At 33.7% G+C, this 12502-nt stretch overlaps 2 protein-coding genes across 2 annotated transcripts; both read right to left on the bottom strand.

Moving 5' to 3' along the window:
* Positions 1 to 3367: 3367 nt before the first annotated feature.
* LOC114737904 (snakin-2-like) lies at positions 3368 to 4483 on the bottom strand. The gene is made up of 4 exons (XM_028925904.1): positions 4182 to 4483; positions 4016 to 4078; positions 3879 to 3918; positions 3368 to 3791 (listed from the first exon to the last, which is right to left on the bottom strand). Exons 1-4 carry the CDS (start codon positions 4239 to 4241, stop codon positions 3607 to 3609), a joined length of 348 nt encoding a protein of 115 aa, XP_028781737.1. The 5' UTR covers positions 4242 to 4483; the 3' UTR covers positions 3368 to 3606.
* A 2161-nt stretch (positions 4484 to 6644) lies between these two features.
* LOC114737894 (alpha-mannosidase I MNS5-like) lies at positions 6645 to 11941 on the bottom strand. Its single transcript, XM_028925887.1, is given in 16 exon segments — positions 6645 to 6960; positions 7337 to 7487; positions 7613 to 7754; positions 8228 to 8328; positions 8525 to 8610; positions 8702 to 8783; positions 8930 to 9050; positions 9272 to 9451; positions 9542 to 9590; positions 10054 to 10172; positions 10175 to 10235; positions 10400 to 10499; positions 10642 to 10703; positions 10789 to 10854; positions 10932 to 10974; positions 11679 to 11941. Coding segments are annotated over 16 exon segments (1716 nt in total). The 5' UTR covers positions 11816 to 11941; the 3' UTR covers positions 6645 to 6744.
* Between the last annotated feature and the right edge of the window lie 561 nt (positions 11942 to 12502).

Raw genomic sequence — 12502 nt, 5'->3', positions numbered from 1 at the left:
AAAAATTGTTCCAAAATCCAGCGCCCAATCATCTTGGCCTTTGACGACTCAATTTTTGGGACTGATACTGGATTTTGACAGGTCTTGAAAATCAACAAATAACGTGGTGCTAAATTGGATTAGAGAAATAGTTTTCGCTGTGCAAGGTAGATTTCTGAGAAAAATTATGTCACAGGGTGGGAAAGCACTTATTTCAAGCTAACGCAAACAGTTTATCCATTGTGTAAAGAATCTAACGAAATAAAACATAGTACTATCTCCGATATTTAATATAAGAGTTCGTTTGACTTTTATTTTGATAATAATTATAAGACCACTTTATCTCTTATATATATTTTTAAGTAGTCTTTATAATAATGGTAGTTTTAACTAATATACTTAATAAGTAAGGATATTTTAAGAAAAACAACACCTATTTATTATAAATAATTAACTTAATTAGTTTTCTTAATCTACTCAAATTAGTTAACTAACTCTTATACCAAGGACCAGAGACAGTATAATAATTTATTTATTTTAAAGATAAATTTGTCTTCGAAGCAGTAGTCAAGTTGAGCTATGCATCTTATAAATTTTCATTAAAGAATCAGCTATTTGAATTATCAGCAATTATGGTCAAAGTTCACGTGTTATTGATATTTGATGCAGTGAGGATGTTTGGTAATATGGAAAAAGAATTCAACCAAGTTGCGCACAATTCTCAATAGTGAGTTCTGAATGAAAAAATACTTTAGGAATCTTGACCCAAGATGAGAATAATTTTATAAACCGAAACCGAATGCCCTTTTTTGGTAAAGAAAAGAAAATGGAGATTCACATGGGGGGGTCACGTGAGGCCCGAAGGAACAAGGGGAGGACCACAGTAAAAGATCTGGTAGGCCTACTCAAACCTAACAAGCTCAGCCCAAACATGTTCAATGTGTTCATTAATGATAGAGCGCCTTTAATTGCCACCGACTGAATCCGCCACCAAATATGATAAGTACAGGCAATTCCATTTGATAGGGTTAGGTGAGAGCAAATAAGATATTGTCGGATATTAAATATAAATATAAAAGTACTTTGTCTTAACAAAAATTCAAATTATGTGAGGAGAAAAAATGCTCGTCACCGACCTTGCAATGGCAGCATATACTAAGCTCCAAAACCTGGGCGCCCAGTAAATTAAGATCTCGGATGCCAGATCACCCCAAAAAAAAAAAAAACTCGGGTGCCATCAATTCGGGCTCTTCTGGTTTCTCGTCCTTTTTCGGCCCAGAAAACCTAGCCCCACTTTTTTCTCGTAAGACAGATATTTTGAACTAAAATATCTTTTGGAATCTTTTCTTTTTTATGTTTAAATCAACGTGTCTTTCTTTTTTTTTGTTTTGGGTTATTGGAGGACAACTAGTCACTGTCAAAGTCACGACCTCTTGTGCACAGGAATATCTTTTTATTCCGCTGGACTGGTCCAAGCTATTCTAAATATAAAAATTAATTAAATAATTTAAAAAAATTTTAAAAAAATAAATTATTTATTATAATTAAATTTATTGATTAGAATTACTATTAATAAAGTGATTATCTTAAAAAAATAAATAAATATAAGAGATAAAATAAATTAGAGTATTATATTTAAAATCAAAATAAAAGTTATATAAATTCTTATATTAAAAACCAATAACAAATTATAATAACATATTTATTCTTCTATCATGTGCAACTACGTGCTTTTTAGAGAAAATTCTAAAACAAATGACATTTAAATTTTAAATTTTCAAATTAATATTAAAAATAATTATGTTTAAAAATAAATAACAACACATCTTCATAATAATTTTTAATTTGTGATTTTAAAATTCTACGCTTAATTTTTTTATAATTAATTAAATAAACTGTTCAGTAATCAAAAAAAAAATTTAAGAATAAAGTCCCCCAAGGTGTACATGAAAAAACAATCAACACTTTTGATTTTTTTTTTTGACTTATATGTGTGAACTTTTATTGAAAATACTGGAAATAAATCCCTCATTACAAATTTAATTAGTAAATAAAATTTAAAGATTTTATACAAATTAATTTTTTTTTTTGTGTAATGTATCTTTTTTTATGTGCAAGCCAATTATTTTTTTTTTATGCGATATGCCACCCAATTTCTCTTTATATAAATAAAACTCTTTTATACAGAAATCATTCCTTATATACAAACTAATTTTTATTTCTACATAATATTTGTGCAAATTAATTTTTTTTATCCAACTTATCATGCTTTATATGCAAGTAACCTTTCTTTGTAATTAATCATCCTAAATCTCATTTGTAAATTAAATTTTCAACGAAATATTTATCCTAATTTTTCTAATTTTATTTCGTAACATCTCCGTTATAAACAGTTCGTCAAATTTACTTTGGAGACGTACGAGACCTTGAAAAAAAAGGTTTCAGATGCCAGATATCCAATATATTTAAGAACATTAGCCCCCATTTTTATTACAAAAGTAAGCTGTTATTACATTTTTTTTTTTTAATTCCAAAACAAACACAGATGAAGCGAAAACTGATAGTAGTCCAGTAGAGTAAAGAGGGCACAAACGCTTTTGAAATTTTTTTTTTTTACTCATACGTGTGAAATTTTATTGGAAAAATGGAAGATAAATCCCCTATTAAAAATTTAATTAGTAAATAAAATCTAAAGATTTTACACAACTTAACTTCTTTTACATGCAATAAATCTGTGTGTGCGCAAACCTGACATGCCACCTAATTTCTCTTTATACAAAATAAAAATTTTTTATATACAAATCATCCCTTGCATACCAACTAATTTTCATATCCACATAATATTTATGCAAGCTACTTTGTGCAAATCACCCCCCACATACCAACTAATTTTTATATTTTCATATCCACATAATATTTATGCAAACTACTTTGTGCAAATCACCCCCCCCACATACCAACTAATTTTTATATCCAGATAATATTTGTGCAAACTTTTTTTTTTCAGCTTATCATCCCTTATATGTAACTAATCTTTCTTTATGCAATCAATCCTCCGAAATCCTATTTCAATTAAATTTTCAATAAAAAATTTATCCTAATTTCCCAATTTTATTTCATAACAGCTGTTATAAACAGTTCGTTAAATTTACTTTGGAGACGTATAAGAACTTCAAAAAAAAAAAAAGAGGTTTTAGATGCTAGATATTCGATATATTTAAGAACATCATCGCTCATTTTTTTTATTACAAAAGTAAGCCATTACCAGCGGATCGAACTGCCATCCCATGCCCCCAGAACACAAAAAGAACAGGCTTTATTATACTAACATCGCTTCTTCGCCAAGAAAATACTTGCCAGAGCCGAAACAGAACAAAGACATAGGGAGTCGGATTTTAAGAACATAATTAACTACTTTCTTCGCCAACCATTCTACATATATATATATATATTTTAATACCAAAACAAACACAGATGAAGTGAAAACTAAGAAAAACAGGAAGTAGACCAGGAGAGTAAAGAGGGCATAAAGACGAAACAAGTGACAAATGTACACACTTGAGTTGACTCCTAGAAAGAGGCAGAGGAGAGTGAAGAGCAAGAAAACAGAGCAAGGGTAGTGAAAGATCAAGGACACTTGGTCCTGTTGCCGTGGGTGGTCATATCAGTATAACAAGTTCCACAGAGCTCCCTGTTTCCCGACGTCCCTGGCGGCACGCACTTGCATCTCACACAGCAAGTCCCGCACGCCCTCTTGCACAGGTTCGGCCTCGAATGCAAGCTGCATCTTCCCGCACACAGCCCTCCACAATCTGCACATATCCACAATCCCATTTTCAATATTTCTTCTATCACCATCATTCCTCTACTCCTTAACTATATCTAATTAATACACTCACCTATGTTCTGCATCAGCTTTCTGTTCCCCTCCTTCACCGTCTGCTCATACCACATCAAAAACATTACTTCTCAAGTATCAATATTATGTCTGTGATTTCACACAGAGGAGGTAAAGCGTGTTAATATTAATACTCACTGGGAGAGGATGGAGGAGTTCTTCTTCGTCCAGATGTTGTTCAACGTCCACATCAGATGAGACCTGCGTCATGCAACACATTCAGAATACAACATCAGAGAGTTCAGGTCTCAAAAACTGTGGTGTTAAAACAGAGTGAGTGGCCTTTGCATGTTAGTGCATATACCATTGGAAGGGACAGCATCAGAAACATCGCACCCAGCACAAGAAGCAGGCGAAGCGCCATGGCTGATCAATGAAGAAAATGAAGAGCAAAGACAAGAAAGGGCGGTGTCAGACTAGAAGAGGACAGATGTTGGTTTGGACTTACAGCCCAGCGGGTGGTATTTATAGAGAGGTGAAGGGGGTCGTGGAGGATTACGAGTGACGTGCAATAACGCTCGGGCCCCTCATGACGCCACCTGTAATTATCACCGTCGGTCCGGTTCCTGGATAAGTTTGACGCCCATCTCCTCTGCTCTCTCTCCTCCTCTGTCTAAGGAAGAAGATGATGGAAGACAGATGGATGGCAGCTGGAACCACAATCATAATAATCCCAAAGGCAAATAGGAATACTACTAATCAGTCAGCTTTGGGCTGCTGGCTACACCGAAACAAGAGCCAAAGTCTGACACTGCCTCTTGGTAAGCATAAAAAAGAAGGCAAGTACTTGCCGTACTGAGCTAAACGACGATGTGTAGGGGATGGAGGAGGGGAGGGAGAAGTATCCATCTAATTCAGTGGGCCTCCAATCGCTTGTCGTTTATGCCACCTCTCGAAAACAATCAGCTTTCCAGCTGGACTCCCTCGCCCATCCACTTGTTCCCAGTCCTTTCTTATTTTGCCGCTGTTCGCCTCAGCCCACCTATCTTTAAAATAATGTTTTCTTTTTGAGTAAATTAAAAATAAGATTTGACACCTCCGTACAATATCTAAGTGGATGATTTGGCATGGGAAATTTAAACATATAAAATTATTTTAGGTGCTTTAGAGACATGTAAAAAATTATTAGATTATTTTCACCCAAAAAAATTATCAGATTAGATGAGTAGGTGAAGATAGTAAACCAAGTAACACAGTTTTCGGGAAAAAATAGAAGATAAAAAAAAAACCCTCACCTAAATTATTTAGGGAAATATTTTAGTTAACAATTTCAAAAGATTTAATTATTAATAATAATATCTTGAGGTTCATATAACTGACTTTATTTCTATTTTCTTAAAAAATGTGTCTAGTGTATTTATTATTTTAAAATATTTTATTATTTAATTTTGTCTTTAAAATACTGTTTGTGAGTGATTTTAATCCCGTCATTAAGTCTCATAAAAGGCTGATTAAGTGAAGTTACTTATCTTTCAAAATGACTCATAATTTTTCCCATAAAATATATAGGTCGGGCAGTGATTGACGTGTATGCACTCTTTTGGAACAAGTCCAGCTGTTCCATAGTACAAGTGGATTATAAAGTCTCAAACATTAAAATAATTGAAATTAAAAAAAAAATATTGAAGAGTATTTTGTATACATAATTTTTTATTATATGAAATTAGACAATCCTGTATAGGTGGAATTAAAGAATATCACCTCTCTTTATAGTATTTTCTAATCTCACATCTTTGAATTTGTTTAATCCCAAATATTAAGTAATCATTTATACTAAACACTTTTATAATACTCCTTCGGTTCTTAATATAAGACCTAATTATTGAGTTGGTTTTGGTCCTAAATATAAGATTCATTTCTCATATTTATTAATTTTCTCTAAATTACCCCTATGGATACTCCCTCAACTATAATCAAGTAGAAGAGAGAGATGTGGTATTAAGAAAGATGATTATGTTATTTTAGGAAAAACATGTCATATTTCTTATAATTAACTATCTTATCTAATTTCTTTAATCTAATCAAATTAGTTAAATAGATCTTATATTATGGACCAGAGGAGTATATATTTTTTCAATTCCAATTCTAATTCTTATGTTTTATTTTTAATGTTTCATGTCAAAGGGGGCCTTAGTTCAATAACGATTGACAAGCCAGACTTTTGAATATTTTGTAAGTAAATTTTCGAAAATAGATCCTCTCTCTTTTCTTTTCTTCGGCTCCTCCTCCCTTCTAATTTTTATAACTAATATAATTTAGACACTTTAGATTTAAGTTGCAAAAATTGAAAATAACTTTAAAAATATTGATCATGGCTTTAGTCCTTAAAATAAATTTAATTTTTGGATTCTCTCCCATTGTTACACACTTGAACCAACCCTAACTATTTTTTATTTTCATATTTTCCGTACAAGATTGAGACAAACTCGCTTTTACAAGTTCGAGACTCTTATCTGTCGTTTTTATAATAAACTATGAAACGAATTTTGTTTTCAAATAGATCTTGGAATTTATTAAATAGTTTTATATGAAAGAAGTTAAGAAAAGGAAAAAAAAAACTGGAGGTGTTTAGATAGAAACCAAACCATGGTTTCAGAAGTGCTTTTACGGATTACAAAGTAAATATGTGGAGGAGGTTATCTTGTTTTGCGGAAAAGTGATTCTAAAACCGTGGTTTTGGTTTTGCCAAACACCCCATTATGGGGTACGCCTATTAATTTATTCTGCCTCTCCCATTTTACAAAATCAGATATTGTTAAACAATAAATATCGAAAAAACTTCCTGGATTCTAATTTCTAAATCATCATGGGATTTCGGCATATTAAGAGGGTGAAAAAATGTGCGTAAAATGAAACAGCATGATGAATCATATGGAGAGCCATAAGCCACAATAACCAGCCATACTACATGACCTTCTTCTGCATGTTGTGGAGTCAACTCCACAATCTTCATCAGCGAAACACCTGTGGTCACTGCGAGCGTCAGGTACATGGCATCCACTCTCAATATGTTTCCCTGAACTTAGAGTCACCGCTGGACATACTTGCATTGACATTGCACTTATTTTGTATGCTTTCCCATCCTGCAAAACAAGAAACCCATGCATTGGCATCGTCCTTTTGTTCAAGCACAACAATGTCTGTGTCCGACACATAAATTTGACACTTGGCATAAATTATGATGCAACTCTCCGAATTATATACCAAAGGCCACGCTTCTTTACTCAAAACATATCTTTCCATTTCCAGGGTTTGCCAACAGTTTAGGCTATACTGATTTTTGAGACTATTGTTATAGTTGTTTAATATCAAATGCTTGTGTCAGCATGCATAAGAAAACTAAAATATCTAAAACGCTAATATACTGCCACGCCAATCAACCCAGGATCATCGACATATTAGAAAGATGCTTCCTTTCAGACGAACAAAAGAAATCACTACCGGAAATTGTTCAAGTACCTTCATGTAAGTCCAATTAGTAGGAATGTAAGTTTCTGGGAGCCTTTCTTGCCAAACACTTAGTACTGGAAGGGGATGGCCTTCAGTGGTAAATATGTAATTACCATCTTTTAAAAATGAATCATCAAATAGAAGATATAAATATTTGCACCTGCCAAATCATGAAAAGTTTTAATCTTAGCAATTACATATAAGGAAGAAAGTCCATTTTCAATTCCTTCTCCGCTTTAGTAAATAAAAATTAAATGGTTGAAATGGAAAATAAGAAAACCTCACGTTTCAGCAAGGAAAAAACTATGCTGATGATCTTCCAGCTCCATTGTTTTCACATCCCTGACGCTTGCAAATCCACCTTCAACTTTGGTGTATGTGTTGAGGGAATTAATTATTGTTTCACCCACTTTAATATACCATGGATCTGAAAAATACCAAAGGCAACTGAAGTAATGAGATGGCGAAGCCAATACAGATATAATTCTTGTTGAAGGCCTATACTATGCTTTCCATGTTTGTCAAGATAGAATACCAAATAACATTGGTTGATAAGCCAAAAAAGCCAATACAGATATAATTCTTGTTGAAGGCCTATACTATGCTTTCCATGTTTGTCAAGATAGAATACCAAATAACATTGGTTGATAAGCCAAAAAAGCCAATACAGATATAATTCTTGTTGAAGGCCTATACTATGCTTTCCATGTTTGTCAAGATAGAATACCAAATAACATTGGTTGATAAGCCAAAAAAGCCAATACAGATATAATTCTTGTTGAAGGCCTATACTATGCTTTCCATGTTTGTCAAGATAGAATACCAAATAACATTGGTTGATAAGCCAAAAAAGTAATGTTTACAAAAATACTAAACTGAAACATGAAAGAATGATCAGACCTTTAGTTGCTTGATATAAATAGAATGTTGACTCTGCAAATTCAGGGCGCAATGGATAATATTTTTCAGTAGGATGCAGCATCTGATGGTTCAACAAATACCTTGACATTGGTTTACAGTGCAATATGTTAATTTATAAAAGTGATGTACTCCTCTAGTCCTAAATACAAGACCCATTTTGTAGTGACTACAAAATGGGTCTTGTATTTAGGACCGGAGGGAGTGATAACAAAATGAGATGACTGCCGTACAAAAATAGACTTCAGATACAGAGTAACTCTCAGAAGCAGAATATACCTCTCTGGAAGCACTCCAAATTTCTCCCACACATGGTAGAACTCACGATGTGTTGAATTAGCAGCAGTAATGTCCCCAATAAGAACCTAGTGTCCATAAGTGACGGAAAAGGTAAGGCAGATAGGTCTCTATCAACTTGAAAATTCAGTAGTTAGCTATCAATGCTCAATTACATGCCTGTAGGCCAGGCCAAAATGCTTGAAGACTTGTAAGTTGCCAATAAGTTGCCCTTCCTGTCCTCATATCAGCTTCATGGTACCTGCATTAAAATATCAAGCTCAAGTTAATAACTATTGCAGACGAAGCAAATATACTTAATCGTATATTTCTGCCTATGGGCTATCAATTCTAAAGCACTGGATAAAAACATCTGATAGAGCATTTATACAGTTAGTATGGTAATACCAAGGACCATGTCTGAAATATTTCTGCACAGCAACATAAGCAGAATGAAACATTCTCCAGAAGTCTTCCTTCCCAAAAAGGATATGGGCTTTAAGAAGATACTCATAGAATGAATCAACCCCTAGAATATTTGAAAAAGTATCCAACGTCAAAAACATCAAGGTGACAAGGTCTGCCCATCAGTTTAATGGTCAAGACATCACTACGATATAAATCAAAATCATGTGTCAACAGCAGCAGACAGTTCACTATTTCCAAAATATGGACAATAGCATACAGCTGATTTATTGGAAAATCCATGAACTGAAAGACAAAGGATAGGCCAATTCAGGGTGAGCCTACCCGCTCCAATTCCTGATGAAAATTCTATCCATTCCCCAGTTTCCACATCTAGAGTAGTTCCAAATAAATTTAATGAACTCCTCATGCTCCATAGCTTGTGAAGAGCACGTAAAGCCACTGATTCATATATAGGATCACCAGTCAATTTTGATAAAGCACCCATTTCAAGAATCAAAGAACCTGCATTTAAACAGAAAATTAGAATTAGACACAAATAAAACTATCATTCTACTATACCCTAGTCTTAAAACACTAAACTAGACCTCTCACCACAACCCGAAGTGCTCGTTTCTGTAGTCTCATTCTCCATCACTCCATACTGTTCACAGAATTTGGCAATGGTGTAATCATATATCTTTCTTCTTTTTTTTTTGGGGGGGGGGTACAGAAGGAAGAAAAAACGAAAGGACAAAGCAATAGCCTATAATTTATATAGCTTGAGACTTGAAGACAATTCATTCAAATGCAAAGAATAACATATTAACAAAGCCCCACTCTTTTGTTCAAAAGAAGAACTTTTTAAGATAACTGAAACCTCATTAATAGGAATTTCGCCATTATTTTCTTTAAATAACGAGGAATAATAATGACCAAGACAGAAGAAAGTAGAGACATTGGGAGAGTCGGAGAGATGTTCATGACAACAGCCTTGGAGGAGTATTCCCTACTTCAAACAGTCAAAATGCTAGGCAACAAATTAAAGGAAACTATACAGTAAAGATAATGTCGTATGGGATTGTAAATGTGGAAAATGCATGACTTCAGCATGTTCCTTGAAATACCTTTAAGTTGATCCATGCATATGGCAAACCCGTGGGTGTATTAAATGCTGGCAGAAAGCGGTTCCCTAAATCTTCAGCCAGTACTAGCAGCTGATTTTTGTAGTCTCCTTGAAAAAATTATTTGCAGAATCTGATGCAAGAAGATGAGCAGAGACAAGTCCTCCAAGAGCTCTAATGTTGCACTGCATGATAATAATCAAGTGGTGGAACAATACCATTATCAGGCTTCAAACATCAAGTGTCACAAATAAACACTGGCATCTGGATGTCATTAAAAAAAACAATTAAAACCACCGTGCTCTCCAAACTACTGAATAAAAATTATTCAAGCAAATCCAAAATTTACCTCAAAAAGATTTATTCGTGCATCAACATCAAATGTTAGATTTTCAGAAAGCCAGAGCACTGCCCTCTTGAATTCAGTGCTGTTGCCCATAATAATCAGGCTAAAGGAGACAGGGCAATTAATATCAATTTACGGCGTCCAGTTCCAAAAGATGCAAAAGGAAGAAAACTCAGAAGAGATAACTATAGCTGTAAAATGATAACAACCTAACAATTCAAGCCATTGTGACCGTACCAATATACCTAGACAATGATTCAATAAGTGTAAGGGCTGATCCATTATAGTCTTGAGGCAAGTGTTCAAGCTGCAATTGTAAATCGTAAACAGTTACTTTGTGGTACTCCTCTAACAAAATTACCTCTGCCTTTCATAATCAACATGTAACTCACCTTCAAATTTCCGAGCTCACTAAGGGAGTTCGTGAATGTTTTGGTCAGAGGCTTTAGCTCATCATGCTGCACGAATACAGCAATTTAGATATTGTAAAGTAGGTGTGTGTCAGTAAATATAACAATGAACACAAGTAACTAACCGGGAATGCATGAGTCATGTAGTTGTCATAAGCATGGTAAAACCTAAAAGCAAGAGTAAAAGAAAATCATGGACAGTTAAAAATTTGCGGTAAAAATCCCAGGAAAACACATATTAAAGGAAATGCAGTTCTATCAAGTTTTTATTCCCCAAACAAAGTCAACATAAAAAGTGAAATTGAACAAGTAAATTAAGGAGAGAGAAAAGATCGAATCAGCATCAAACACAAAATGTAATTGCATTATACTAAACAGTGAAAATCCCTTGGGGCTAAAAGTATCATTCTGCCTCTTTGCTTAGGCTATCTTCACTTACACCATCAACCAACTACTGCTACAAGTCTCGCGTGAAAGATTGTATCCCAGAAAGTTCCGTTCAGAGATTTTTTTTTTTTGCCATATGCAAGGGGAAAAATCCAGCGCTAAACATCTTATGCATTGTCACTTTCCCATATTTCGTTGACATACAAAATACTCTCACCCTGCACTTCTTCCTATATGATCTTCCTCCTAAATTCAGGCACACCATTCCAACAGACAATAAAGTAACAAGAGTCAACTTAATCAAATCAAAATTTGCAAGATTGTAAGCTTACACACATGTCATCGAAAGCATTTCGTAGAATGACCACGAGAGCTAGAGATTGGTGAAGAATGAACTAATCATTTCAACTGGGATATATAAGATAAACCACTATCCAATCAAAATAATAAATTGAGATGAGGCGATTTGTGGGTCGTTAACATACATCTCGCGAGCTTTCTCTCTCATGCGTTTTTTCTTGGCAGCCCAACGGGATTGTGGTTCAGATACGGACGGGTCAGAAAAAGTCGAAAGTACCAAAAGGCACACTACAGCCCAACTCAAATATTTCCGACGAATCATAGCAATTTCGATCGAAATAGATGTAAGAGAGTTATGGGCAGGCAAGGTTTCAGGAAGAGGTAGAAGCGGATTTTGCTGCGGCGAAGAACCCGGGGGGAATACGATCTGGGAATGCTTTCCGCTTTGAGAAAAACCTCAAAGCCGACGAGGGAAAGTAAATAAGCAAACGAAAGATCAGGTACGAATTTTTTTGTTTTTGTTTTTCTCTTTCCAATTTTTGAAAACATTCTTTTGAAAAAAAAGCGAAGGTTTTCTAGATAAACCAAAAATATTAATTTTCATTTTGCAGATTTAAAAAACAATTATTCCATGTTTTTTTTCCTGCTTTAAAAATGAAAAATCAACACTTGACGAGAGTACGGAAAAGAACAAAAATAATGAAAAAACTTGTTAAAACTTAAAACCTGGCAACCCAGGTGACACTAAATACTAAATAAGAAATTATTTGTGAATTGAAACTCATGACTCCAATCTACTTTTTCTTCTTATATTTATCTCCTTTTTCTCAAAATAATTATTATAATAATAATAGTTCTAATCAATAAATTTTATTAATAAAAATATTTTAAAAAAGATAACATATATTTATTATAAATAACTAATTTAATTTATTTTTTTAATCTACTTAAATTAGTCAACTAGTTTTTATATTTAGAGTCCAAGATAATATGTTAAATACACGAGTTA

Source organism: Neltuma alba, unplaced genomic scaffold (genome assembly GCF_004799145.2).
Source record: "Neltuma alba isolate B1F8T4 unplaced genomic scaffold, ASM479914v2 tig00013509_pilon, whole genome shotgun sequence".
In the NCBI taxonomy this organism is placed as follows: domain Eukaryota; kingdom Viridiplantae; phylum Streptophyta; class Magnoliopsida; order Fabales; family Fabaceae; genus Neltuma; species Neltuma alba.
Note: the sequence above shows the minus strand (reverse complement) of the source record. Positions and strands in the feature narration are given on the sequence as shown.